At 50.8% G+C, this 24,287-nt stretch overlaps 1 protein-coding gene across 1 annotated transcript in view; it reads left to right on the forward strand.

Annotated features, from left to right (window-relative positions):
* LOC133356172 (ryanodine receptor 2-like) overlaps nt 1-24,287 on the forward strand; it is a 200,997-nt gene that overhangs the window by 103,486 nt on the left and 73,224 nt on the right. Inside the window, 17 exon segments of the mRNA XM_061573549.1 lie at nt 689-766; nt 1,265-1,340; nt 2,097-2,220; nt 3,318-3,433; nt 6,020-6,087; nt 7,568-7,689; nt 8,863-8,912; nt 11,868-11,928; nt 12,729-12,967; nt 13,352-13,433; nt 14,746-14,876; nt 16,187-16,507; nt 17,320-17,414; nt 21,210-21,355; nt 22,001-22,088; nt 22,969-23,064; nt 23,822-23,989. Of these exon segments, the coding sequence (XP_061429533.1) occupies nt 689-766; nt 1,265-1,340; nt 2,097-2,220; nt 3,318-3,433; nt 6,020-6,087; nt 7,568-7,689; nt 8,863-8,912; nt 11,868-11,928; nt 12,729-12,967; nt 13,352-13,433; nt 14,746-14,876; nt 16,187-16,507; nt 17,320-17,414; nt 21,210-21,355; nt 22,001-22,088; nt 22,969-23,064; nt 23,822-23,989 (2,061 nt within the window).

The raw sequence follows: 24,287 nt of genomic DNA on the forward strand, positions 1-24,287 counted from the left end.
TGGACATCTGTGAAAAAGGGATTAATTAATATTTACGGTACCTACAACAGCCTGTCGCTAATAGGGGAATTGTTGGTAAGCGAACACATTGGGCTTTATAGAGGCACTACACTATTATACACTACACTATACACTACACTACTATACACTACACTATACACTACACTACACACTACACATTGGGCTTTATAGAGGCACTACACTACTATACACTACACTATACACTACACTACTATACACTACACTATACACTACACTACACACTACACATTGGGCTTTATAGAGGCACTACACTACTATACACTACACTATACACTACACTACTATACACTACACTACACATTGGGCTTTATAGAGGTTCGTCGTTAAGCGATTAGTCGTTAACAGGGGTGGTCCTTAAGAGGGGTTCTACTCTACACTACATTATACACTACACTACTATACACTACACTATACACTACACTACTATACACTACACTATAAACCACACTATACATTACACTATTCACGACGTTATACACTACACTACACTATACACTACGCTATACACAACACATTGGGCTTTATAGAGGCCTGTTGTTAAGCGATTAGTCGTTAACAGGGGTGGTCGTTAAGAGGTGTTGTACTGTACAGGGGCCTGACCGTGTGGTTCTCTGTGTGTTTGTCCGTCGCGTGCTGTTACCCGCAGCCACCCATCGACCTGCAACAGGGCTACAGCCCGCGGCCTGCGGACATGAGCAACGTCACGTTGTCCAGGGACTTGCAGGTGAAATGTCACGGCTTAGTCAGTCGATCGATCGATCGATCCCGCTCGGTATCCCAGTGGGCTCAGGGCCCTTAGCGTAAAGCCAGACTTGAATATTAAAGAAGCGATTCCAACATTAGTTTTAGTCAACAGCGACGTGTAAGTATGTGTGCATGTTGAACTTCCTTCGCACCGTACGTAGCCGACCGCTCTAATCGGAGGTTGTGGAGGGAGGGGCAGCAAACTAAACGCCCAAAGCAGTTCTGCAGAAATCTTTTTTAAATCCAGATGATGATCATTTAAAAGTGCAAAGATCCAGCGGCTTCCTCGTATCGGAAGGAAGAGCGTTCCAGACGGCCGCAGAAGCGCGTCTGAAAGCGCGCACGCGGTGCGGTGACCGTCGCCTTTGTTCGATGGCAGCAGCTAAAAGCCACTGCGAGGATGACCGTTGCTCCTTGGCACTTTTCAGGAGCGCATCTACCGCGTTGAACGAGGATCGTTACTCTGTGTGCTTTGCAGTCCATGGCTGAGCAGTTGGCTGAAAACTACCACAACACCTGGGCCAAGAACAAGAAGGTGGAGCTTGATGCTAAGGGTATGTGTGTGCGTGTGTTTATTCGTTGTTTATTAAGCTTGTTCGCTCAGGAGCCCCTGCCAAGTTTTCTGCATTCGGTGGCAAAATGCAAAACTACCTCGCCTAGTATGCAGGAGGTCGTGGGTTCTATCCCGACCCTGACGCCTGCTGTATATTTGGAGTTTGCGTGTCTCTCGCTCTCCCCATGGTCACGTGGATTTTTCCTCCAGGTCCTCCGGTTTTCCCCTCCACATTTAGAAACACGCGTTCACAGTGTTTGGCTGCTATAAATGTCCACACGATGATAAGCCACTTCGTTGAGCTAACATTTGTGATAGCCAGGTCGCATCTGAAAAAAAGCTATACAATAGTTCAGTGGGCCTTACCCGGTAAAATAACATAAAAATACTTTAGTAATTTAGTATATCCCAAGTGTATATTTCAGTGTGCTGGCTACTGCACTGCGCTGCATTCACGGCGACCTCGATTCGACTTCTGCTCACAGCTAACATGAGTGGCGAGTAATATCTGAGCTAGTCTTGAGCCTTCCCTGGGTTGACTCAGCCTCAAAATTAGTAGCTGATGCCGTGTGTGTGTGTGTAAACATCGCCACGTAGGGAGACAAAGTCGGCGGGGCAAGGTGGCGCTGGCCACACCGACCCTTCCTCGTGTGTTGCCGCGGCCTTCACAGGCGCTGCTTCTCGCTGAGCAGCACTTGCCCCGGCAGTCTGTCACAGGCTATACTGAGGTGGGGGGGATCTTGTTGCCCTTTCGTAGGAGGAGGAAACCACCCCCTGCTGGTGCCGTACGACACGCTGACGGCCAAGGAGAAGGCGCGGGACCGCGAGAAGGCACAGGACCTCCTCAAGTTTCTGCAGATCAACGGCTACGCCGTGTCTCGGTGCGGCGTGCGACCGCTTTTTTTGCGCAAATGCCCCCCACCCCCTCTCCCCGAAGCCGCCTCCGTACGCGACGCGAGAAAAATTGTTGAGCCAGGCAAGCGTCGGCCGAATCTCGTTGCTCGTTGTTTTCAAGAGGGGGGGGGTCCCCGCCCTGCTGTGCTGGGACGTGGACCAACAATTGTGTGTGTGTGTGTATGTCGTCGTTCCGCCAGGAAGTTCGACAAGAAGTTGTTGGCATTGTAAGCACGGGCGTCTCGAGGTAGATGCTCGGAAGATGTTTGTGACAGGAGAAGCGAGGTGGATGTTTGGAAGAGAACATCTGTGGAAAAGAGAATTTATAGCTCATCAGATTCCTCCAGTATATACAAATATTCAGATTCTGAATTTACTTTATCTGATTCATTTAACCCGCAACACCTGGGCCTATCGGCCACCTGCCAGCGAGTCTTTGACGCTTCACGTGGTCTCAAGCTGCCACCTAGCTCGGCAACTAGGCACGTGGTGGCGTCACCGCCTCTTTGTGGAGAATCGCGATTGGTATTGGTGTTGTTCTGTGCGGGCAGTCTTTGGTGACCGGGCTAAGACCCTCAAATCGCTACATCAACTCACTACGCTTGAGATCCCGTTTTAATCATTTCAGACGCAGCGTCTCGGCGGTGTCGGCTCAGCGCTCTGACCTCGGATTTATCTGGCCACCCCAAATAATCGATGTGTTGTGTGTGTGTGTGTGCGTATTCGCTAGTACGTCTGTGTGCGCCTGCCTGTGTGTGGCAGTGCGGCGGATAGCGGTCTGCGCTACGCACCCGGCGACCCGAGTTCGATTTCCCGCTCACGGCGAACACCAGTGACGACTATCTGAACCGGTCCCGGGTCTCCCCTAGGTCGCCTCAGCCTCAAATAAGTACCCGGTGCAGTGTGTAAAAACATCGCCACTGGGGAGAAGAAGGCGGCCGGGCGAGGTGCTGGCCACCCACCCCGACGCGTGCCGTGCCGGCCTTCGTCGGTGCTACTCGCTAACAGCATGTGCCCCAACAATGTGTAAAGGCTGCATCGTTTGTCTCTGTCTGTCTTTGTTTTGTGCCGTCACGTGTTCCAGGGGAATGAAGGACATGGAGATGGATTCATCGTCCATAGAGAAGCGCTACGCCTACGGCCTCGTGCAGAAGCTCATCGATTACGTGGACGCTGCCCACGAATACATTCGGCAGCTGGGTACGCGCACCGGGTCGTTAGAATCGTCGTTTCTCCTTCCACGACTGGCCAAACCGGTCAGCGGTTTTTGCCGCACGCCTAGAAATGTCTCGAGAAATCAACGCGAGATTTGTTTCAACCTTTTTTGTTTTAATTGACGGTTTTATTACAACTCAACGCGAGCCCAGCGCAGAACACACCGACCGCGACGTCAGGGTGGTGGCAGGGACAAGAGCCCAGGCTCAGGGTGCTCCGGGGTTTAAAGAAGGGGGAGATTTTTTGGATTTTACTTTTTTTTAAATCGAGAAATGAAGGGAGCTGCCACAGTGGCCGTGTAACGGTGAGCCCACTGGACTTGCAATCCATAGGTCGCCCATTCCATTCCATCTCCCGGCGTAGCAGTTGGAACAATGGGGGGGGGGGGGGGGGGGGGGCGGTTGGCGATATTGGTGCATTCGGTACGACAATTCCGCTGGAAACGGTCACCGTGATGCCGACTTTACTTTTTGGAACCTGTAACCGACTGTGAAACGCGGTTATCGGTATTACCGGCTGTCGTTTAGCAACCCTGGCGAGCGCGCGCACACACCTCTGCGATTGCTCCTGTGCGTGTGCATCATACGGGAGCGCTGCGTGATTGCCACCCCCAGCATGTCATCACATGTCATCGCATGTCGCACCTCCGATTAGCACGGTTGGCTAGGTACAGTGTGAAAGAATTTCAACATACATACATCACATGTCTTCAATATTTTTTAACTGCCAGGTTAATGCCGCATCTTTTGTTGTTGCAAAGCTTTTAAAGTTGAGAATTTGGAATGGCAGTTTCTTTAAAGTTTAACACGTAGGCTTTCGCGACCAATATTATTCATAATCAACGTTTTTGGGTTTAGATGCCTCATTATCTGCCATGTGGCGTCACATCGCAAAAATAGGGCTTGTAGATTGAGGAGCCTCACAAGTTACAGATATATCAAAGTATTTGAAAAGGGAGGAGCACTTCACATAATCGAACATCACATATCCAGCCTTTGCCATCATCCCTTTGGGGCAGATAAAATAGATACCACTTCGCAAGCAGTCAAAAGCAATTGTCCTGTGGAGTTACTAATTTCATAATTGGCTAAGGGCTACCATGGGATGAAAAATTATAATTAATAGTAAGAATGATAATGCCTCATAATTAGCCAGGGATTCCTGAATGACCAATTCTGGAGTATCAGGAGAAAGCTAACGCATTTTAGGGGAAAATAATTTAAGGGGATAATTTGAGGGGATTTGACGACTTGATTTGACTATTTGATTTGAGGGGATTTTCTATAATTTGATGGGATTTGATAATTAGAGGGTATATTTGATCATTTGTGGGGATAATTTGAGGGGATTTGACAACTTGATTTGATGATTTGATTTGAGGGAATTTGATATAATTTGAGGGGATATTTGAGAGGATAATCATCGCCAAGGCTCTGCATCGGTAGATGCCAGAGACGTCGTTCCGTCTGCTTGCCACCTTGCAGCCCAAGCTTACAATCCCCTGGTGATATTCTCAGGCAGTCTCTCATCCAAATAATAACCACGTTTTGAACCTGCTTAGCTTCAAATAATTGACAAGATGATAGTTAATTGATCGTTTGCAAGCTCGTTTGGTTACGCTCGCGTTGTTCGGGGAAAAAAAAAAACTGTACTCTTTGAATTATATAAGAGGCAGTTTTCGCCTGGATTTCAAAGCAGCAGTTGAGGATGACTGTTGTTAATCTGGTAGGAGTGTGCGTGTGTCACCAGATGGGTGTACCTTTATTAGTGGGGAGCGGTGGTGCAGCGGTTAGCGCTATGCTGCGCCATGGACCAGGCGACCCGAGTTCGATTCCCGCTCACGGCCAACACCGGTGACGATTATCTGAACCGGTCCTGGGCCTCCCCTAGGTTGACTCAGCCTCAAATGAGTATCTGGTGCGGTGTGTAAATATCTTCACTGGGGAGACAAAGGCGGCCGGGCGTGGTGTTGGCCACCCACCCCCTTGTGTTCCGTGCCGGGTTTCATAAGTGCTCGCTAACAGCACTTGCCCCTACAGTCTGTTAAGGCTATACGGGGGGTCTTTCTTTGTCTTTTTACCTTCATTGACACGGGAATATGAGATTTCGGGACATGTCTTACTTTCTGGAGCATTTCATAATCTCCAAAAAATACAGTGTAATTATTGACTTTTTAAACTGTGGAATTAGGAATTAAATTTTGATTTAAAGCTTTCGTGAAAGCAGGGATTCATATTATTGGTTCTTTCGGTAAAGTCACATAGAAGGGAAGCAATAACATAATAAAAATATAAAACAATTAAATTCTCACGACGTTTTGATTGCAACACAAGCAATCATCATCAGGTGTGAAAACCACAGGAAAAATGTTCTTGCTGTGGTTTTCACACCTGATGATGATTGCTTGTGTTGCAATCGAAACGTCGTGAGAATATTATTGTTTTATATTTTTATTATTTTATTGTTTCCCTTCTACGTGACTTTACCGAAAGAACCAGTAATATTAGGAATGAAGTTCATGATTTAAAGAATACATTTGACTGGTTATATTGTTTTGTTTACCCCAATCAGATTCTGGCGTGACGATCGTGCGGGATTCAAGGTCATCGAATGAACAAGAAATCAAATTTTTCGCGAAGGTCAGAGGCCGCTGTTGGTACAGCCTTGCGCACATCTCCCGTGAAATTAAAAGCATTCATCATCCCGTCACACTGCCGTCACATCCTTCTGCACCAATTTAATGCTTTAGAATTAAACAAAGTAAGTAAGCAGAGACAATACGCCCACTTTACATATGTTTCCCTCGACGAATCTCATGAGCCGCACAGAATTCTGAGTGCATTATTTCAGCAGCATTGGTTCCAACACAAGTAGACTCTGGATCGGTCTTAAGAATTCTGTATCTCACCAGCTGTGTCAGGCTTGCTAGAGGAAATGCCTGTGAACTGCCAGATGTTTGTTACCAAGGACTCATCATTATTATTCGTTTGCATGAATTTTTAAAGGAAAATTTGGCTCGGCGAGACGCAATGTTCAAATGCTTCATTTCACAAGAAGTTAATTAGATTTCGCGTTCCGTATATTATATCCTGGCAATGCTTTAACCACGGTGTGCGCGTGACTAAAATGTTCACGCATCATCACCTTCAGCACACCAGTCTGTTATGTGGCAAATTTAGTAACGGGGAAAAGCACTCCCTCGAAATAAAGGGGCCCTGTGAATGCTGAAAAAAAGCAATATTCCGTAAAAAAAAACGTATCGCAATTAACGCGCGTTTATCCGGGTTGCGCGTTAAACGTGCTCGGCCACGCCTTTAAGCGTGCACGCTCGTTCATCGGCTGCTCCTCACTCGTCGTGGGGTCGGCGACTCGGTGCCCACGTGATCACAAGTAAAACGGTTCCTGCAAGAGACGGTTCCAAACGGACGACATCCTGCGTCCGCACCGCCGTTCACCGTAGCTGAACAACGTGCTGTACATGTGCCGTCGCCTAATTTACGTGGTTTGATTTATCCGCATTTTCATTCTCATCCGGGCCACCCCTCCCACCCGTCACCCCCCGATAGTAGAAAGCCCAGTCCATGCGTAGTTCTCAACGAAGGGGGGGTGTCCAGCGAGGAGATGGAGCGACGTCATCGGTCCACTAACTTGCTGACCCCATGCCCCTACTGGACATCTGTGAGAAAGAGCTTCATCATGGGACCTTTGTGACATTATCAAAGTATGAAAAATAGGATCAGGTTTTACCCTCTCTGGCAATAAAAGAGCAGGTGTTAAGATGTTCAAACACCAAATAGAAAACCTTTTGCAAGGATTCAGGTCTGCATTAACCGCACACAGTACTTGCAGTGAACATGCAGATTATGACAACGTGCACATAGCCTGGCACACAAGCGTCGTGGTGAAGTCACCGCCACTTAGTGGCGAATGGGGGTTGTTGTTGTTATGACACCCACGGATCGTAAGAGGTGGCACGCCCCCCGGGGAGGCTTTCACCCAGCAGTCAAATGTCCATGGCTGATGATGACGGTGACGACGACGATGATGGTGGCGATGATACGCCGCTCGGCTTCTCCGCGAGCGTCATGCGCAGCGCGTCTGCCTCTCCGCTCACCGCAGGTGGTGTTGCCGCTCATCAACCACTACTTCAACAACCACCGGCAGTACTTCCTGGCCACGCTGACCCGGCCTCTGCCAGGTGGCAGCCACGCGTCCCCCAAGGAGAAGGAAATGGTCACAAGGTGTGACGCACGCACACACAGGGAGACAAACATTTACCCCGTAGAGCCGTTTTAACACAGCGTTGGGGCGTGCGCTGTTAGCGAGCACAAATGCAGGCCGGCACGTCACACGAGGAGGCAGGCGGTCAGTTTCCATTGTCCGACAGCCTCCGTCTGACCCAATGCTGATGTTTAGACACCGGCACAGAGGTACTCGATTAACGGCTGAGTCGACCCAGGGGAGAATCGGGACCGGTTCACCGGTGTTGGCTGTGGACGGGAATCGAACTTGGGTTATTGAGTTTGTAGCGCAGTGCTCTAGCCATTACGATATCGCTCCCCTTACAGGCACACACATGGGCAGATGCACACACGCACACAAATATCCGTAGTATAGCCTCCACATTGGGCTTATCACTTGTGTGTTTGTGACCCAGACGACCCATGAATTGGCGTCTGTGTTCATGTGGAAGTAATTGATTTGCACTGACATTTGGTGGCATTGTGTTTAACTTCATCAGTTTCCTGCATACTTTTGATCGACCTAGGCCACGGGGTTCGGCAACCGGCGGCTCCTTAGCCGCATGCGGCTCTGTAAGGACTCTTCCTAGTAAGGACCACCGTGTCATATTCACACGTAACTGAAACATTGAGGGGTTGTTATTTTTTTTTTACAGATTTCGTAAAAAATATCTATTCTTGTTATTTTGGTTTTGCCGACCCCTGACCTAGGCAGATGGGGAAATATTCCCAGGTCAAGATCTTAGGGTTTACTTTACGTGGCTGAGAGGATCAGGAGGTTCACAAAGTACGGAGGTAGCATTGGGGAGGCCTTTGTCCAACAGCAGGATGGTAATGGTAAGGAAATTGTAAAAAATGCGTGAATCGGTGCTCAGCAACCGACGTGCCGCCGTGTTAAAGTCCCCGGGTGGGCCGCAGTATTTTCCGAGTTATCAGAAAGGAAAGAACCTCCACTCTCCGCAAGCTGCGGTAGTCTAAACTCTCCTCCTAAGCATTCAAGAGTGACGCCGGGTGGACATGCTCTCGTTTGACACGTCCGATTAGGACGGTTGGCTGCGTAACTGTGCAAAATAAGTTCAACATGCAATGCACACATTCGTGTTCCAATCCCTTGTTGGTTTTTTTTTCTTCCACTTGACATTGTTTTTACCCCCCCCCCTCCGCCTGCATCAGTCTGTTCTGCAAACTCGGCGTGCTAATTAGGCACCGGATATCCATATTTGGTAAGGTGTGGTGGCATGCCGTGCGAGATACCCGCATGCAAGAAGCAGCTGAGATTGCTGACTTTGTGCTGTGTTTTTTTTGCCTCGCTCGGTCGTTAATCAACACGAAGGGGGGGCGTGTGGGGTGACACGGCCGACGGTCGCGAGCGCGATCGCTTCTTGACACAAAGGTTCCCCGGTTTGGGTCTGAATCCATGCGGGGGCAGTGCTGCGTGGCGTAGCAACCCGCAGAAGTGGGTTTTAAAGATTCCCCGTGACGTCGTCTGACAAGAGGGGGGCCCACTGCACGCTGGCGTCATGGTCCGAATTTGGCAAGGTTCGGAAGAAAAAAATATATACGCCGCCGCCAATTTTTCTTCGAGTGGGGATTTTTTTCCCAATGGGCAGTCATCGTCAAAACAAGAGTCACGAGACTCACTGAGGATTTCCTGGCTAAGCAAGTTTAATAAGAATTGAAAACCGCTTGTTTATTGTAGCACGGGGAGTGGAAAAGTAGCGGTTCGCGCACTGCGCTGCCATCCCATCGACCCGCGTTCGATTCCCGCTCACGGCCAGCACCAGTGATGATTATCTGAACCGGTCCCGGGCCTCCCCTAGGTCGGCCTCAAATGAGCACCTGGTGCGGAGTGTAAACATCGCCGCTGGGGAGACAAAGGCGGCCGGGCGTTGTGCTGGCCACCCACCCTCAAGTGTGCCGTGCCGGCCTTCATAGGTGCTCGCTAACAGCACTTGTCCCAATAAGTCTGTCAAGGCTACACGGGGGACGTTTTTAATTGTTATAGCGTAGCCGAGGTATTGGGTGTGGGGTGCATGTGCTTTAATTTGTCTTTGTGAAGGGAAGTGCTTTCTTTGTGTGACCAATGCTCCTGTTGAGTGTAATCACAGATAATATACGGACGGCTCCGATGCGTGCATCTTGCTGTGATGAGTTGCTGTGCAGTTGTTCTTTCCCGATGGCACTCAAATATTCGCCCACTCCGATGTCCATTTATTCACGCAGTCTTCTCACACGTGCAGTCTGGTAGACGGCAGTCTGCTTGCCCACGAACCAGAATCAATTCGCCTTTACCTCCGAGTAGCGCGGTTGGCTACGTACGGTGCGAAAGAAGTTCAAGCTCCCCACAGACTCACTGGATCATCCACCCGGCCAAGAACTCTCGTGCCCATTCTCCACTTCATCCTCCTTCGCAATCAGCCACCTACCGAGCCGCAAAATAACCTACGAATTCACAAAATCATTCACCCACCCAGCCACTCATCCGGCCGCCCAGTTACCCACCCAGCTACAAACCAACCTACTCGTTCACTAACTAAGCCACTCACCAAACTACCCATCCAGCCACCCACCCAGCTACAAACCAAACTACTCGCTCAAACTACCCATCCAGCCACTCACCCAGCTACAAACCAACCTACTCGTTCACTAACTTGGCCACCCACCAAACTACCCATCCAGCCACTCACCCAGCTACAAACCAACCTACTCGTTCACTAACTAGGCCACCCACCAAACTAACCATCCAGCCACTCACCCAGCTACAAACCAACCTACTCGTTCACTAACTAGGCCACCCACCAAACTAACCATCCAGCCACTCACCCAGCTACAAACCAACCTACTCGTTCACTAACTTGGCCACCCACCAAACTACCCATCCAGCCACCCACCCAGCTACAACCCAACCTACTCGTTCACTAACTTGGCCACCCACCAAACTACCCATCCAGCCACTCACCCAGCTACAAACCAACCTACTCGTTCACTAACTTGGCCACCCACCAAACTACCCATCCAGCCACCCACCCAGCTACAAACCAACTTACTCGTTCACTAACTAGGCCGCCCACCAAACTACCCATCCAGCCACCCACCCAGCTACAAACCAACCTACTCGCTCACTAACTAGGCCGCCCACCAAACTACTCATCCGGCCACCCACACAGACGCATGTTAACCTGCCCTATCCATTCATTAACTCACCCATTCGCACAAAGCCACCAACTCCACTTGATTTACTTATCTATCAAGTCGACTGCAATACTCATTGGTAATTTAACACGGCAATGATTCCATTCGTGCAAAGGTTCAAATTTCTTACGGCTTTGAATTTACCTCGAGCATGTGAGGTTGTCCACTGCAACCCCCGTGTCTTCAGTTCCGTGGGCATTTAATAAACAAGCAACCTAGAATGTGACTGCGCGTGCAAGGGCCCGTGTCAGTGTTGCAACAAATTATAAAGGCGCAGCCCCTGCAACTGCTTGCTCATGCCACTGCTGGCGGAAGGGCCTCCACCAGAGAGACCCCTCCAAAGGGTGTTTGGCCTCCTCTTGGCCCGCTCGTTGACGTCTGTCAGTGTGGAGTTTTTTTCGAATGCTTGTGCATGCGTGTGCGTGCATGCGTGTGCTCGTGTGTGTGCGTGTGTGTGCGCACACGCGGCCTTAAAGTGCACATGGCCTGACTCAAGCGCCGTCGCGACGTCACTACCACTTCGGTGCAAGTGGCGTTTGTTGTTGTTGTGTGAGTATGGGGAGCGGTAGTGTAGCGGTCAGCGTGCTGCCCTACGAACCCGACGACCTGAGTTCGATTGCCGCTCACGGCCAAATCCAGTGGTGAATATCTGAACCGGTCCTGGGCTTCCCCTAGGTCGACTCAGCCTAAAATGGGCACCTGGTGCAGTGTGTAAACACCGCCACTGGGGAGACAAAGGCGGCCGGGCGTGTTGCTGGCCACCCACCCCCTCGTGTGCCGTGCCAACCTTCATTTGTGCTCGCTAACGGCACTTGCCCCAACAGCCTGTTCGGGCTATTTGGAGGGATCTTTGTCTTTGTGTGTGTGTGTGTTCGACACTCGGTTTACGTGAATACTCAGGCCCTTCACGTGCATTGATCTGCGTGGTGTTTATTGCATCTGTAGGGGACTGCATCTGTAGATTTATCGCGTTCAATCTGCCGCAGGTGCCGACGCCATCTCCATTGTCAACTGCATGCACATCCTTGCCCGGTCAATCGACGCCAGGTAAGACGGCTTCGCCAGTCATCATACCCGTGAAACCCTCGGAAGCCGAGGCCATTAATCGTCGTCGCCTCTCGCCCGACGCGTATCAACGCGTTCGCAGACCTTCCATCAGACGTGCGCAGATTGTCCCGGCTACGCTTTGTTGGGAGTACGATCAAATTTGTAGTGTGGATTTTGGTGCCAGGGTGTGACCCGTGGTAATTGCCATGCCTCACAGCAAGACAGGACGGGGTTCCGATTCCTGACCCAGGCACCTACTCTGCGTGGAGTTTTGTAATGAACAGGTCCTCCAGTTAATATAACACATATATATACAATTTAACTGGTATTGGCTAAAACATTCCAGTGCTGAACAATATTGTTGCAAGGTACTCTAAAATCAAAATCGAAATATTTATATATCCTTTCCGCAATAGGGGAGGGTGGATCAGAAAGTTATAACAAAGAATAAAAAAACGATAAGGTGGGGACGTTTACACACCGCACCAGGTACTCATTTGAGGTTGAGTCGACCTAGGTGGGGGGGAGGCACAGGACCGGTTCATATAATCGTCACTGGTGGCGTCTGTCAGTGGGAATCTCTGGTCGCCGGGTTCGTAGCGCGTACCGCTGCACTACCGCTCCCCAACAACAACAACCGCCATTCGCCATTAAGTGGCGGTGACATCACCACGACGCTTGTGCCAGGCCATGTGCACCTTGAGGCCACGTGAAGTGTCGAACGCCCGCTGGCAGGAGGTCCCCACACACACACACACACGTGTACTTGCACACGCAAACACACACGCACGCACGCGCAGGACCGTGATGAAGACGGGCCCGGAGAGCATCAAGGCGGCGCTGCGCTCGTTCTTCGACTACGCGTCGGAGGACCTGGAGAAGACAATGGAGAACGTGAAGCAGGGCCGCTTCGCGCACACTCGCACGCAGCTCAAGGGCGTCGCGCAGAACATCAACTACACCACAGTGGCGCTGCTGCCCGTGCTCACCTCGCTCTTCGAGCACGTCGCCCAGAACCAGTTCGGCACCGACATCATGCGTGAGTTGCCCGCGGCGGCTGCGACGACCAGCCCGGGAACGACACACGTCGTCGTCATCCTCCGTTTGGAGTTGGAGGAAAATTGCCGATTATAGGACCGCAGAGCTTGGGAAATTGTCGTCGTCGGTTCTGACTGCCATTCCCGCTCGGCTGTCTGAAAGCGTTCTCTGTCTCCCTCTCTCTCCGAGAGTGAACAGAAGCTGTGCACGTTATGAATTCAAATGATAAATGATCGTTTATTAACCTGCACCAAGAACCTGCCCCTGGAGAGCGCACTGGAGAGAGAATTTGCGTATTCATCGAGAGTCGGGTTCCGTTTTGAATGCTCGTAGGCGTATCGTGATGATTGATGATGATGACGACGATTTTCTGTTGCGACCGCAGTTGATGACGTCCAGGCCTCCTGCTACAAGATCCTCTCGTGCCTCTACTCCATGGGCACGGGCAAGAACGTCTACGTGGAGAGGTGACGTCATTGCGCTTGCGGTCCCCTTGCGTTCATTCCCACCGTGGTCAGCTGGGCTTCTTGTGAGAACCACCTTAGCAATAACGCCGCTGATAGAGACCTGTGATTGTGGGGGTGCCACGGTAGCGAGATGTTAACTACCTCGCCTGGTATGCAGGAGGCCGTGGGTTTGATTCCGACCCTGAAGCTTGCTGTATATTTGGAGTTTGCATGGTGGTGAGATGTTAACTACCTCGCCTGGTATACAGGACGTCGTGGGTTCAATCCCGACCCTGATGCCTGCTGTATATTTGGAGTTTTCATGGTGGTGAGATGTTAACTACCTCGCCTGGTATGTAGGAGGCGGTGGGATTGATCCCAACCCTGAAGCCTGCTGTATATTTGGAATTCGCATGTTCTCTCTGGGGTCGTGCGGATTTTTCTCCGGGACGACCAGTTTATTCCCTCCACATTTAGAATCAACATACTTTTCTTTTTTAGAGGCATTGCCAGTACTTAATTTCATCTGGAGACAGTTCGGAATGGCGTTCGCAGAGTTAGTGGTGGCCGCGCGCCTAGTAATCAGGCGCTGCAGAGTCGAAGGGTAGGTGGATCAGCACACGAATGTTGCGAAACTCCTGTGCACATCTAGGAGGTGCCATAGCCTGGCTCTGCCAGGAGTAGGCGGTGGGCTCCACCCGTTGCGTCTGTACGGGATCGAGCGTTTCCCCCTCGCGCGCGCGCGGGTCCTCTCCGGGCACTTTCCACCGCACGTTGTTAAACGCACATCAGTTGGCTCAGATGGCGTTATCGGCCCCGCACCTCCGATGAGCACGGTTGGCTACGTACGGTTACACAATCAGTTCAACTCACACACATCATCATGTACAGGGTGCTTCAAAAATGTTTTAACACTTCTCAGAATTTGCAACAATAGCACGAGAAATGTGTCTCTGGGCTCTGGGGACCACCTGGAGAAGATTCCAGGCACGCGTTGACAATGATGGCGAACAAGTGGAGACTCTTTGACTTTTTGAAGCTATTAACATTACATTTGTTTTTGTTTTTTTCCCATTAAAAACGATAGTCCCATATAAGTGTTGACATGTTTTAGAAGCACCCTGTATATATCGAGGACCGTGTGACTGCCTCCCCGCTCGTCTGTGCTTCCTCGCGCCTCTTGAGTCATCCGCTCCCTCTCTCTCTCTGCGTCTGCGCAAAACGCCGCGCGCGTCGCAAAGTCTAAACCATCGTTTCCCCGCGGACGCATCGAACGCGGCCGAACGGCGCGCTCACTCGCGCTGTCCCCCCCCCACCCCCACCCCCCCCGCAGGCAGCGCCCGGCGCTGGGCGAGTGCCTCGCCGGCCTTGCCGGCGCCTTCCCCGTCGCTTTCCTGGAGCCGGAGCTCAACCAGAACAATTCCTGCTCCGTCTACGTCACCAAGACCCCCCGCGAACGCGCCAGTGAGTCGCCGCACCGCACCTCGCCGCACCGCAACCGCCAGTGGCCGAGCAAGCTGCTGTCTGTGCCGATTAGCACGGTTGGCTACGCACGGAGCGGAAGAAGTTCGGCATACGGGCGATGGGAAGCCGGGTTTTCTCTCTGTCACGTGGATATTAACTATATATATAAATCGTCGTCTAACGTGTGAGGTCCGCCTGCTGGCTTCAGAGCACGTTTGAGTGGGAATATCACTCGTGCATTTGGAGAACGCTCACATGCAACATCGGTTTACACAGCGACTCACAGAATTGCACAGAGACCCATAGACTCACGCAGAGACCCATTGATTCACGCAGAGACCCATAGACTCACACAGAGACCCATAGACTCGCACAGAGACCCATCGACTCGCACAGAGACCCATAGACTCACACAGAGACCCATAGACTCGCACAGAGACCCATAGACTCACGCAGAGACCCATAGACTCACATAGAGACCCATAGACTCACAGAGATCTATAGACTCGCACAGAGATCCATATACTTGCACAGAGACCCATAGACTCACACAGAGACCCATCGACTCGCACAGAGACCCATAGACTCACACGGAGACCTGTAGACTCACACAGAGACCCAGAGATTCACACATAGACCCATAGACTCGCACAGAGACCCATATACTCGCACAGAGACTCATAGACTCACACAGAGACCCATAGACTCGCACAGAGACCCATAGACTCGCACAGAGACCCATATACTCGCACAGAGACCCATAGACTCACACAGAGACCCATCGACTCGCACAGATATCCATATACTCGCACAGAGACCTATAGACTCGCACAGAGACCCATAGACTCACACAGAGACCTATAGACTCATATAGAGACCTATAGACTCGCACAGAGACCCATATACTCGCACAGAGACCCATAGACTCACACAGAGACCCATAGACTTGCACAGAGACCCATAGACTCGCACAGAGACCCATAGACTCACACAGAGACCCATCGACTCGCAATGTGTTCCACTGTTGAGGTTCACGCCGCAGGCTCGTTTGTGCTATTCTTATATTTGCAACTTCATTGACAAGGCGATTGCACCAGCCGTGGCCAGTTTGGGGACTAGGTGAGCTTCCTGATGTCTGGGTGGTGCTGGGATCCTCGATGAGGTGCCCATTCGGCATGAAGCGAAGCCGGTGAAGGCGATTTGGTGGTGTTCCGTACAAGGACCTGGGGCGGCTGTACCCCCTTCCCTCCCTCCCCACCCAACTCTCATCTTCTCGCCCCACCGCCTGCCCCCCCCCGCCTCCCCACCAGTGCTGCTGCTGCCACCCAAGGTGGAGGAGGCTTGCCGGGACATCCCGTCGCTCGATAAGCTCATGCAGGACATCAACCAGCTGGCGGAGTCGGGCGCCCGCTACACCGAGATGCCCCACGTGATCGAGGTCATCCTGCCCATGCTGTGCAACTACCTGCTGCACTGGTGGGAGCGCGGGCCCGACGTGCAGCACGACCCCGAGAAGCCCGGCTGCACCACCGTGACGGCGAGCCACATGAACCAGCTGCTCGGCAACATCCTCAAGATCATCGTCAACAACCTGGGCATCGACGAGGCGTCCTGGATGAAACGCATCGCCGGTAACGAATGCGCGTCGTGACCACCACTCCCTCCCCCCCCTCCAGAAGGGGGGGGGAGGGGGTGGGGGGGGAAAGGGAAACTCTTGTGCTCTCAGTTGGGACGTTCACTCTCACCCGGCTCTGCAATGCGATCCCGTATCTCCGATGAGCATGGTTGGCTACGTACGTTGCGAAAGAAGTTCAACACACCTACATATAAGTGCGTGATGACGCATCTCTCTCCGCCTCCTGTTAAGTGTATTGTCCTTCCCCCGCACCTCCGATGAGCACGGTTGGCTACGTACGGTGCGAAAGAAGTTCAGCATCGACACATTCACAAAGTGTGGAGGTGACGTGGCCACGAGATGCAAAGAGTTCACGGTTCGAGTACGGCGGCCGACCTGGTTAATACCCTATCGTTTTGTTTATTGGTGTTCTTTGTTGTTGTAACTTATTGATCCACCCCTACTGGACATCTGTGAAAAAGAGCTTTCATAGGTCATCATATTTGTCCAGGATAATTAAATATTCTGATTCTGATCTTGAGTAATTTGCTGGTACATTGTTCAGCATTTGGAATGTTTTGGCCGGATTGTAACTCTGATCTAAAAGCGCGCGATGCGGTGACCGGTCTGCCAGTTAGTGGCAATGATTACTGCTGTGTACGTTGAACTTCTTTCGCACCATACGTAGCCAATCGTGCTAATTGGAGGTGCGGGAAAGGAGGTGCTGCTGCTGTGGTGTCACACCGAGTGTGGGTGATTTGTGGGTAACTTTCGAATTGTCAATTGCCCATCCTTCGCCCGTGCTTCTCGCTGCGTTGCGCCTTGCAGTGTTTGCCCAGCCCATCATCGGCAAGGCCCGGCCAGAGCTGCTCAAGTCACACTTCATCCCCACCATGGAGAAGCTGAAGAAGAAGGCGAGGAAGGCAAGTGCAGTTTGTTTTTATTGTTATTATTGTTATTATTGTACGATTATAATATTACGAAAATAGTTTTGCCCACGAAAGCCTCGCCGAGTCTCAAGTCGTATCGTTCCGGAGGGCCCTGCCCGGCATCCACGGCGGCGGTGGTCAACGACGCGAAGTGCGATAACCAATTGAGATCGTTGGCGGGTAACTTTTTAAAACTTTGGCCGATTTTTGGACCGCGATTCCGGACACGCGGCGGCCTACTCTTGCGAATGGCGTCCTTCCGGGATCTTTCACGTCCGCTGTGAATAAGCAGACGGTGCCTATTTCATGGTCGATACGCTCGCAGCAAATGCCCAGGGTGGCATCGGAATGTTTGGCTGGTAGTTTATTTTAGCGACGGATAGGTAACCAGAGGACTCGGAGGAAGCGAACACACACCGGGGGTGGGGGGGGAGGGGCAGAGAACGTGCAAACTCCCCCGCAGAAAGACACCCGGGTCGGGAATTGAACCCAGGCCTCCTTTATTGCTGTGAGGCACGAGCGTTACCGCTGTGCCACACTGCCGCCCAGAAGGTTTCCACCTGATGACGGTCGCTTGTGTTGCGATCGAAACGTCGTAGTTTTTTTTTTACCTACCTATCTACGTGACTTTAACGAAAGACCCAAAGAATATAAACCAACGGTCACGAAACGGCCACTTTAAAGAGCCACCACGCAACTTCGGAGCTGCATGTTCCCCAAGGTTACTCATTGTTAACGCCCCGGAACACTGAGAAGTTTATTGGACCTGGCAGCTTGCTGCCCTGCAGTGCAGCGGTAGTGCTCTGGATTGATTCTGCTGTTCACACGGACGGCCTGGTTTGAGTGAAATATACCTACAACAGCGCCTTGTTTTCACGTCAGTGCTCTTGCATTGAGGTCTTGAGACGTTGTTTCCCTTTCATCAAATCAACACTTTAACATGCCCGATCTTGGCAGCTCTCAGAAGCCAAGCAGCTTTGAGCCTGGTTCGTACAGTGGGATGGGTGACCAACAGACACGTGGCTGTGAGGTGCAGCTGGTGTTGAATGTCAACCCTGAACGTGAACGGGATTTCTCTGGATTTCTCTGGCGTCCTCCCAGATGCAAAGCATCCATTGATTGAATTGGCCAAACATATCACGAGCCTCCTGAAAAACGGTCTTTGAGACCCGGTGAGTCTTTCCTCGCGAAATAATTGGTATTTTGATGAGATATTTTTTTTGTAAAGGTGTTGTTTGTACCTATTGATACGCCGCCTCTGCCAGACTCATCCCATTATTCCTATGGCGTGATTTAACAGGGTACCACCGTGCTGCACGAGGTACATTTTTTTATCACGTTATGGGTAGGGGACCGGCTTTCGCCATGGTAGCGTGGAAATTTCCACCAGTGGCTTGGGGCTGCCCAATGGAGCCCTTTCGCTCGTTCAGGAAGGTCGTGGGTTCGATCCCGACCCTGACGCCTGCATATGTGGAGTTTGCGCGTCTTTCTCCCCGTGGTCGCGTGGATTTTTTGCTCCTGGTGCTCCGGTTTTTTCCCTCCTACATTTAGAAACGTGCATTGAGATTATTTAGATTATTTGAGTGCTATAAATGTCCCAACGATGGGCAACTTTGTTGAGCTACCGTTTGTGGCCAGGTCTCTTCTGAACAATAAGTGAATACCGCAGTGGGCTTTGCCTGGTAGGATGGGGATGGTTTCGTGTTGTGTTTTTTTGTGTTTGGGTGATTTGTTTACCTGTCTTTTGTACTTTGCATAGCTATCACGTTTGTGTACTGTTTGTTGTTGTAACGTTCTTACTCGCCCCTACTGGACATCATCGGATTCCTCCAGGATGAATACATATTCTTATTCTCATATTCTGACAACCCCCATCATCACTATGAGACTTCCTTTACCAGTGGCAAAATATAGTAGTATGTTTTTACCCTTTAAACTGGTACAACTTCAAGGACAGTGCATATCATTATCAGAGTTGTTTATTTTTGTTTGCATTTTGACTGCTTGTGTTGTGGTTATTGCAAACATGATGCCTTGTATAAAGGTGTCAGTTTTGCACCAGTTTAAAGGGTAAAAACCTACTACTACAACCCCCATCATCGTTATTCTGTTCTCGTTTTCTTCACCGATATCTGCAAGTATATTCTGTTGGCAGCGTGTTGCCACGCGGGTAAACGGCGATCATGGCTTCGTGTGTTTCATCGGCCGGTCCGCTGGAACCAAAGTGAACGATGCATCGGGCTCATGCCGAGCGGCGTGACATTCAGACAGAGTGTCGCCTCGCCGGAGAACATTGGACCGGTAAAAGGGCCATGTAACATCGAGTTAAAAGTGCACCAAACACCAATTGAACATGGTGTCACCAGACAGCGTCGTTTTTTTTTCTTCTCTCATCCTGTCCCCGAGTTTTAACGCAGAGATATTTCAGCGAGGCTCGCATTCGCAGCGGGGCCGTATTTTGCCCATCCCCGCCCTCTTTTTTCCCGCCGTCTGGTTCGGCGCAAATTGACGAATGCCCTCGGGCACCGGGTGACTTTAGCGATACATCTCGAGTGAGTTGACGCGCTGGCTGTGGGTCACGCCCGTCGCGAACGCCCCGTCCGCTCTCTGCGTCGCCACCATCGCTTTTTTCCCGTCCCTGTCACAGCTCCACCGCCTGCTCATTGGTTAACTCACTGCTCCAGGAACACGAAGTCCAACTGTGCTGCATTTGCAGACGCGTGCTACAGGTTGCACGGCAACCTTTGTTCACTGTGTATGTATGCATGTTGAGCTTCTTACGCGCCGTACGGAGCCAAATGCGCAAATCGGAGGTGCCAGGTTGCGGTGTCTCTTTTGCTGGTGCCGTAATATAATTTTTTTTCAGCTGTTCGTGAGCTTTATTTCTGTGCACTTTGAAGCAGTAGAGCCTTCGCTGTTACAGTGTACGTATTTCACTCGGGTCTCCCCTTCAAGTAAGAATCCTGGTCCTAACGTTCCCCTTGCTTGGTCCTGTATGAAGGGAAAAACTCAACCCACTTTTTTTCGCCAATAATGACGTGGTTCTAAAGAGGAAAACTTTACAGGAGGTGACTTTTTTTGCAACGGCCCTTCTTCATAACAGCGATTTAACCTCTGGCCCTTGACCCCAGTGGTGGCATCAGGCATTTTCAAAGCAAGCAAGAGCATAGGTAGGGCCCGAAGCAGCTGAAGGGACCGCCCAGCGTTCATGAAAAAATTGTAGGATGCGTCAAATTTCATCTCAAATTCAGATCCTAATTAGCATAGCGCACGATCAACATAAACATGCCAGTTTAAAATCTCTGAACTCCACCCTAAACCGCGTCCACACAAACCATGGCAGTACATGCGGATAGGCTGATGCACAAATGGAAAATGTGAAACTCCCCAGTACGCGACTGTGGTCATCCACAACAGACCGTACGGCATATAACGGCATCACTGCGATACACTCCGCCACTCCTGATGCGGTTGTCTGGGCTTGACCACCTGAATGTGAAATTGTAGTCGTTCCTCTGCGTCTCGATGAGAAATAGAACTCCACGTTTTCTCTCGCCTCGCCACACCACTATTTTTGTCTACATTGCGCTCACGTCGCCACATCTCCATCCCTTCTTCGTCGATTTCCGTTCGGCCGTTTCTCCAGGAGCTTCCAAAATCGAAAGGGGGATGGAGGGGCCCTCCAAAAATAACTTGCTGCCTCGAGTCCCCAATGTTTGCTGGCACCACCACCACTGCTTGACCTTACATCTCTGCGCCCTTGACCATTGACTCTTGACCCCTCTGCAGGTGGTGGCAGAGGAAGACCGTCTCAGGGCCCAGAGCTCGGGAGACATGTCCGAGTCGGAGCTGATGCTGCTGGACGAGTTTGCGATTCTCTCGCGGGATCTCTACGCCTTCTACCCGCTCCTCGTCAGATACGTGGACATCAACAGGTACCAGTGGCGTAACCAACTACATTATCAGCTCAGGGGGAGCGGCAATCGGTTCGGTGGGGCCACAATATTTGATTTGTCTCGCACGGTCGCATCCAGGCTATTGGGATCCTAGGATGGAAATGCGCATTATAAATGAGAATAATTCTTATATTATTATATATCGCAGCTCCTCTTGCCTAATCACATCATCGTTACGCTCACAGTCTCGAACATTGACTGCCGTAGGGGCGCTCCATCATCACAACATGCAGCCACTACAGCTCTGTAGGAATACCTCTTTTGCAACAGTACGTGACAGCTCTAATTCAATTAAAATAAAACGTGGGACGCAAGTGAAAACATTTTCATAAAAATAATTGCACACCGGAGGGGGTGGGGGGGGGGAAGTCATCCCCTGCCCCCACGCTCGTTATGCCACTGCCGCCTCTTACAGTAACTATTGCGGTGCAAATTACGGCTGCAATTGCATAACTTGTAAAGTCAAGGTAGAAAGGCCTTTGCGAGAGGGAGCTCAAGCGGGCCTCTCTAGGGGCTCGCGTTCAATGTAACTCACCACTTTTTTTTACGATACGGTCTTGGTAGAGACTGCTCATTTCTGAATTTTCATTGAAATGCGTTTTATTTGTCCGTTGTTGTGGACAGATCCAAGTGGATTAAGTTTCCCAATCCGGATGCGGAGGAGCTTTTCCGAATGGTGGCTGAGATCTTCATCTACTGGGCCAAGTCACACGTGAGCACTCGTACTTTTAAGATGTCTTTGGTGCCCAAGTGTCTGATTTGGAATCCTGCTGCTTGCCCATCTGGGACGGAGAAACCCAGTTTCCAGGATTCAACGCAAATCAGTTGGGGTGATTGATTCTCTAAATGCCATGACGTTGTTTCTAAATGTGGACGGAATAACCGGAGGCCCCAGAGAAATATCCACGCGACCACGGGGAGAGACATGCAAACTCCAAAGATACAGTAGGCATCAGGGTCGGGATTTAACCCATGACCTTCTGTATACCAGGCAAGGTAGTTAACATTTCTCTACCATAACTAAATGTTCAGCGCCGTGCATATATTCATGCTGAATAACACGCTGCGCAACCTGAAAACACATCAGAGGTTTTTCGTCGAATGTTTACTCCCGATGGAACGTCATTGCTTGAGACACAGAACTGGTTTGAAACTGTCCCGGAGCATGACTTAGAGAATGGACCGTGGAAGGATATATCACATAACTTCTTCTGAGATCCCTTCAAGGTGACATCTTAGTCACACGAGAAGGAACTTTACTTTTCCCCCACAAACTCTGCCTCCTCCACAATTTGTCGCGCGACAGTCGAATCTTTTAATTTTCAGAGCTGGAATTTAGCCAATTCTTTTTAAGTGCAAACCCAATTTCACGTGACGGCTATTCTGGGCAGTCCATCGATGATGGGGCTGATGCCACCAGCCCCACTGGACTGGAGAACCCAGTTCAACTTAATTTAATGCGGTCAACACCCAAATCCGAACCCATGATCTCAGTGGTGCCGGCTCTCATCATCGAGTGACTCTGCTGAGTTAAACTGACTGCTATGGAAGCGTGTGATTAAAACGTTGCTTTGTGTCGATGTGTTTTGCAGAATTTCAAACGCGAAGAGCAGAACTTTGTGGTTCAGAACGAAATCAACAACATGTCCTTCCTCATCTCCAGCGACACAAAGAGTAAGATGTCAAAGGTCAGTGTTCACCGGCAGCGACCACGAGGGATGTTTTTTGTTGTTGTCCTTCCCCCACACCTTCGTTTAGTGCCGTTGGCTACATATGGTGCGATAGCGTCTTGAGATGCGGTGGCATTCAGACCCTGGGGAAATCTACACACTTGTTACAATAGTAATTTGATACATGCGGTATTCGCGCCATTCTTATAAGCGCAGGACTGCCACGAAGCTGCAGGTGTTTCACAGACGGATATAGTCTGCTAGTGGGGGGGCGATGTTGCTGTGTAGGTTTTTTTTTTAAATCCCCGGTTTAGGTATATTTCCGAGTTGCGCAACTACCCATTCCGATGTGGACAAAGCGGTTGCGGGCGGGCCGATGTTTAAGCTGCACGATTTCGAGAGCGACTTGTGTGCCGGCTACTGATCGCTCGAGCGTGGACCCCAGCTGCGAGCGGTGCTGACGACGATATCCTCACCGGGACGCCGTGTGCCGTGTCGCTGCATCAAAGAGCAAATGCCGCTGGTGGTATTTATGTAGAACTTCTTACGCGCCATGCGTAGCCAACTGCGTTTATCGGAGGTGTGGGGGAAGGACAACAAACTAAATACAAAAAAGCAGTTCTTAGGAAATTAGTTTTCAATCGAATTAGTTTTCAATTGAAAAGTGCATATCTCCAGTGGCTTCTTAATATCGTAAGGAAGAGAGCGTTCCAGACGGCGATGGCCATGTTGATGGGCCGCCCTCTTAATTTCCCACGCTCCCCACACCCCCCAGGGCCGTGGAGACGACGAGCGCAAGAAGACGCGGCGTCCCGGAGACCGCTACTCCGTGCAGACGTCTCTCATCGTGGCGGCGCTGAAGCGGCTGCTGCCCATCGGCCTCAACATGTGCGGTCCCGGCGACCAGGAGCTCATCACCATGGCCAAGAGCCGCTACAACTTGGTACCCTTTACTGCCACCCATGGGGGCCACAGCCACCGAGCCACAACAACAACAACGTTGCATTGAGAACAAAAAACACAATTTTAGACACTACAGCGGGACCCCTCTTAACGACGGTAATTGCTTCCATCAAACTGGTTGGCGAACCTGCGGCTCCGAAGTGACGTGGTGGCTCTTTAAAGTGGCTGCTTCGTGACCGTTGGTTTATATTCTTTGGGTTTTTCGGTGAAGTCACGTAGATAGGTTCAAAAAAGTATAAAAAAATAAACAAAAAACTACGACGTTTCGATAGCAACAC

The sequence above is a fragment of the Lethenteron reissneri genome, chromosome 53, assembly GCF_015708825.2.
Source record: "Lethenteron reissneri isolate LAM-NWPU_2019-01 chromosome 53, ASM1570882v1, whole genome shotgun sequence".
NCBI classification, from domain to species: domain Eukaryota; kingdom Metazoa; phylum Chordata; class Hyperoartia; order Petromyzontiformes; family Petromyzontidae; genus Lethenteron; species Lethenteron reissneri.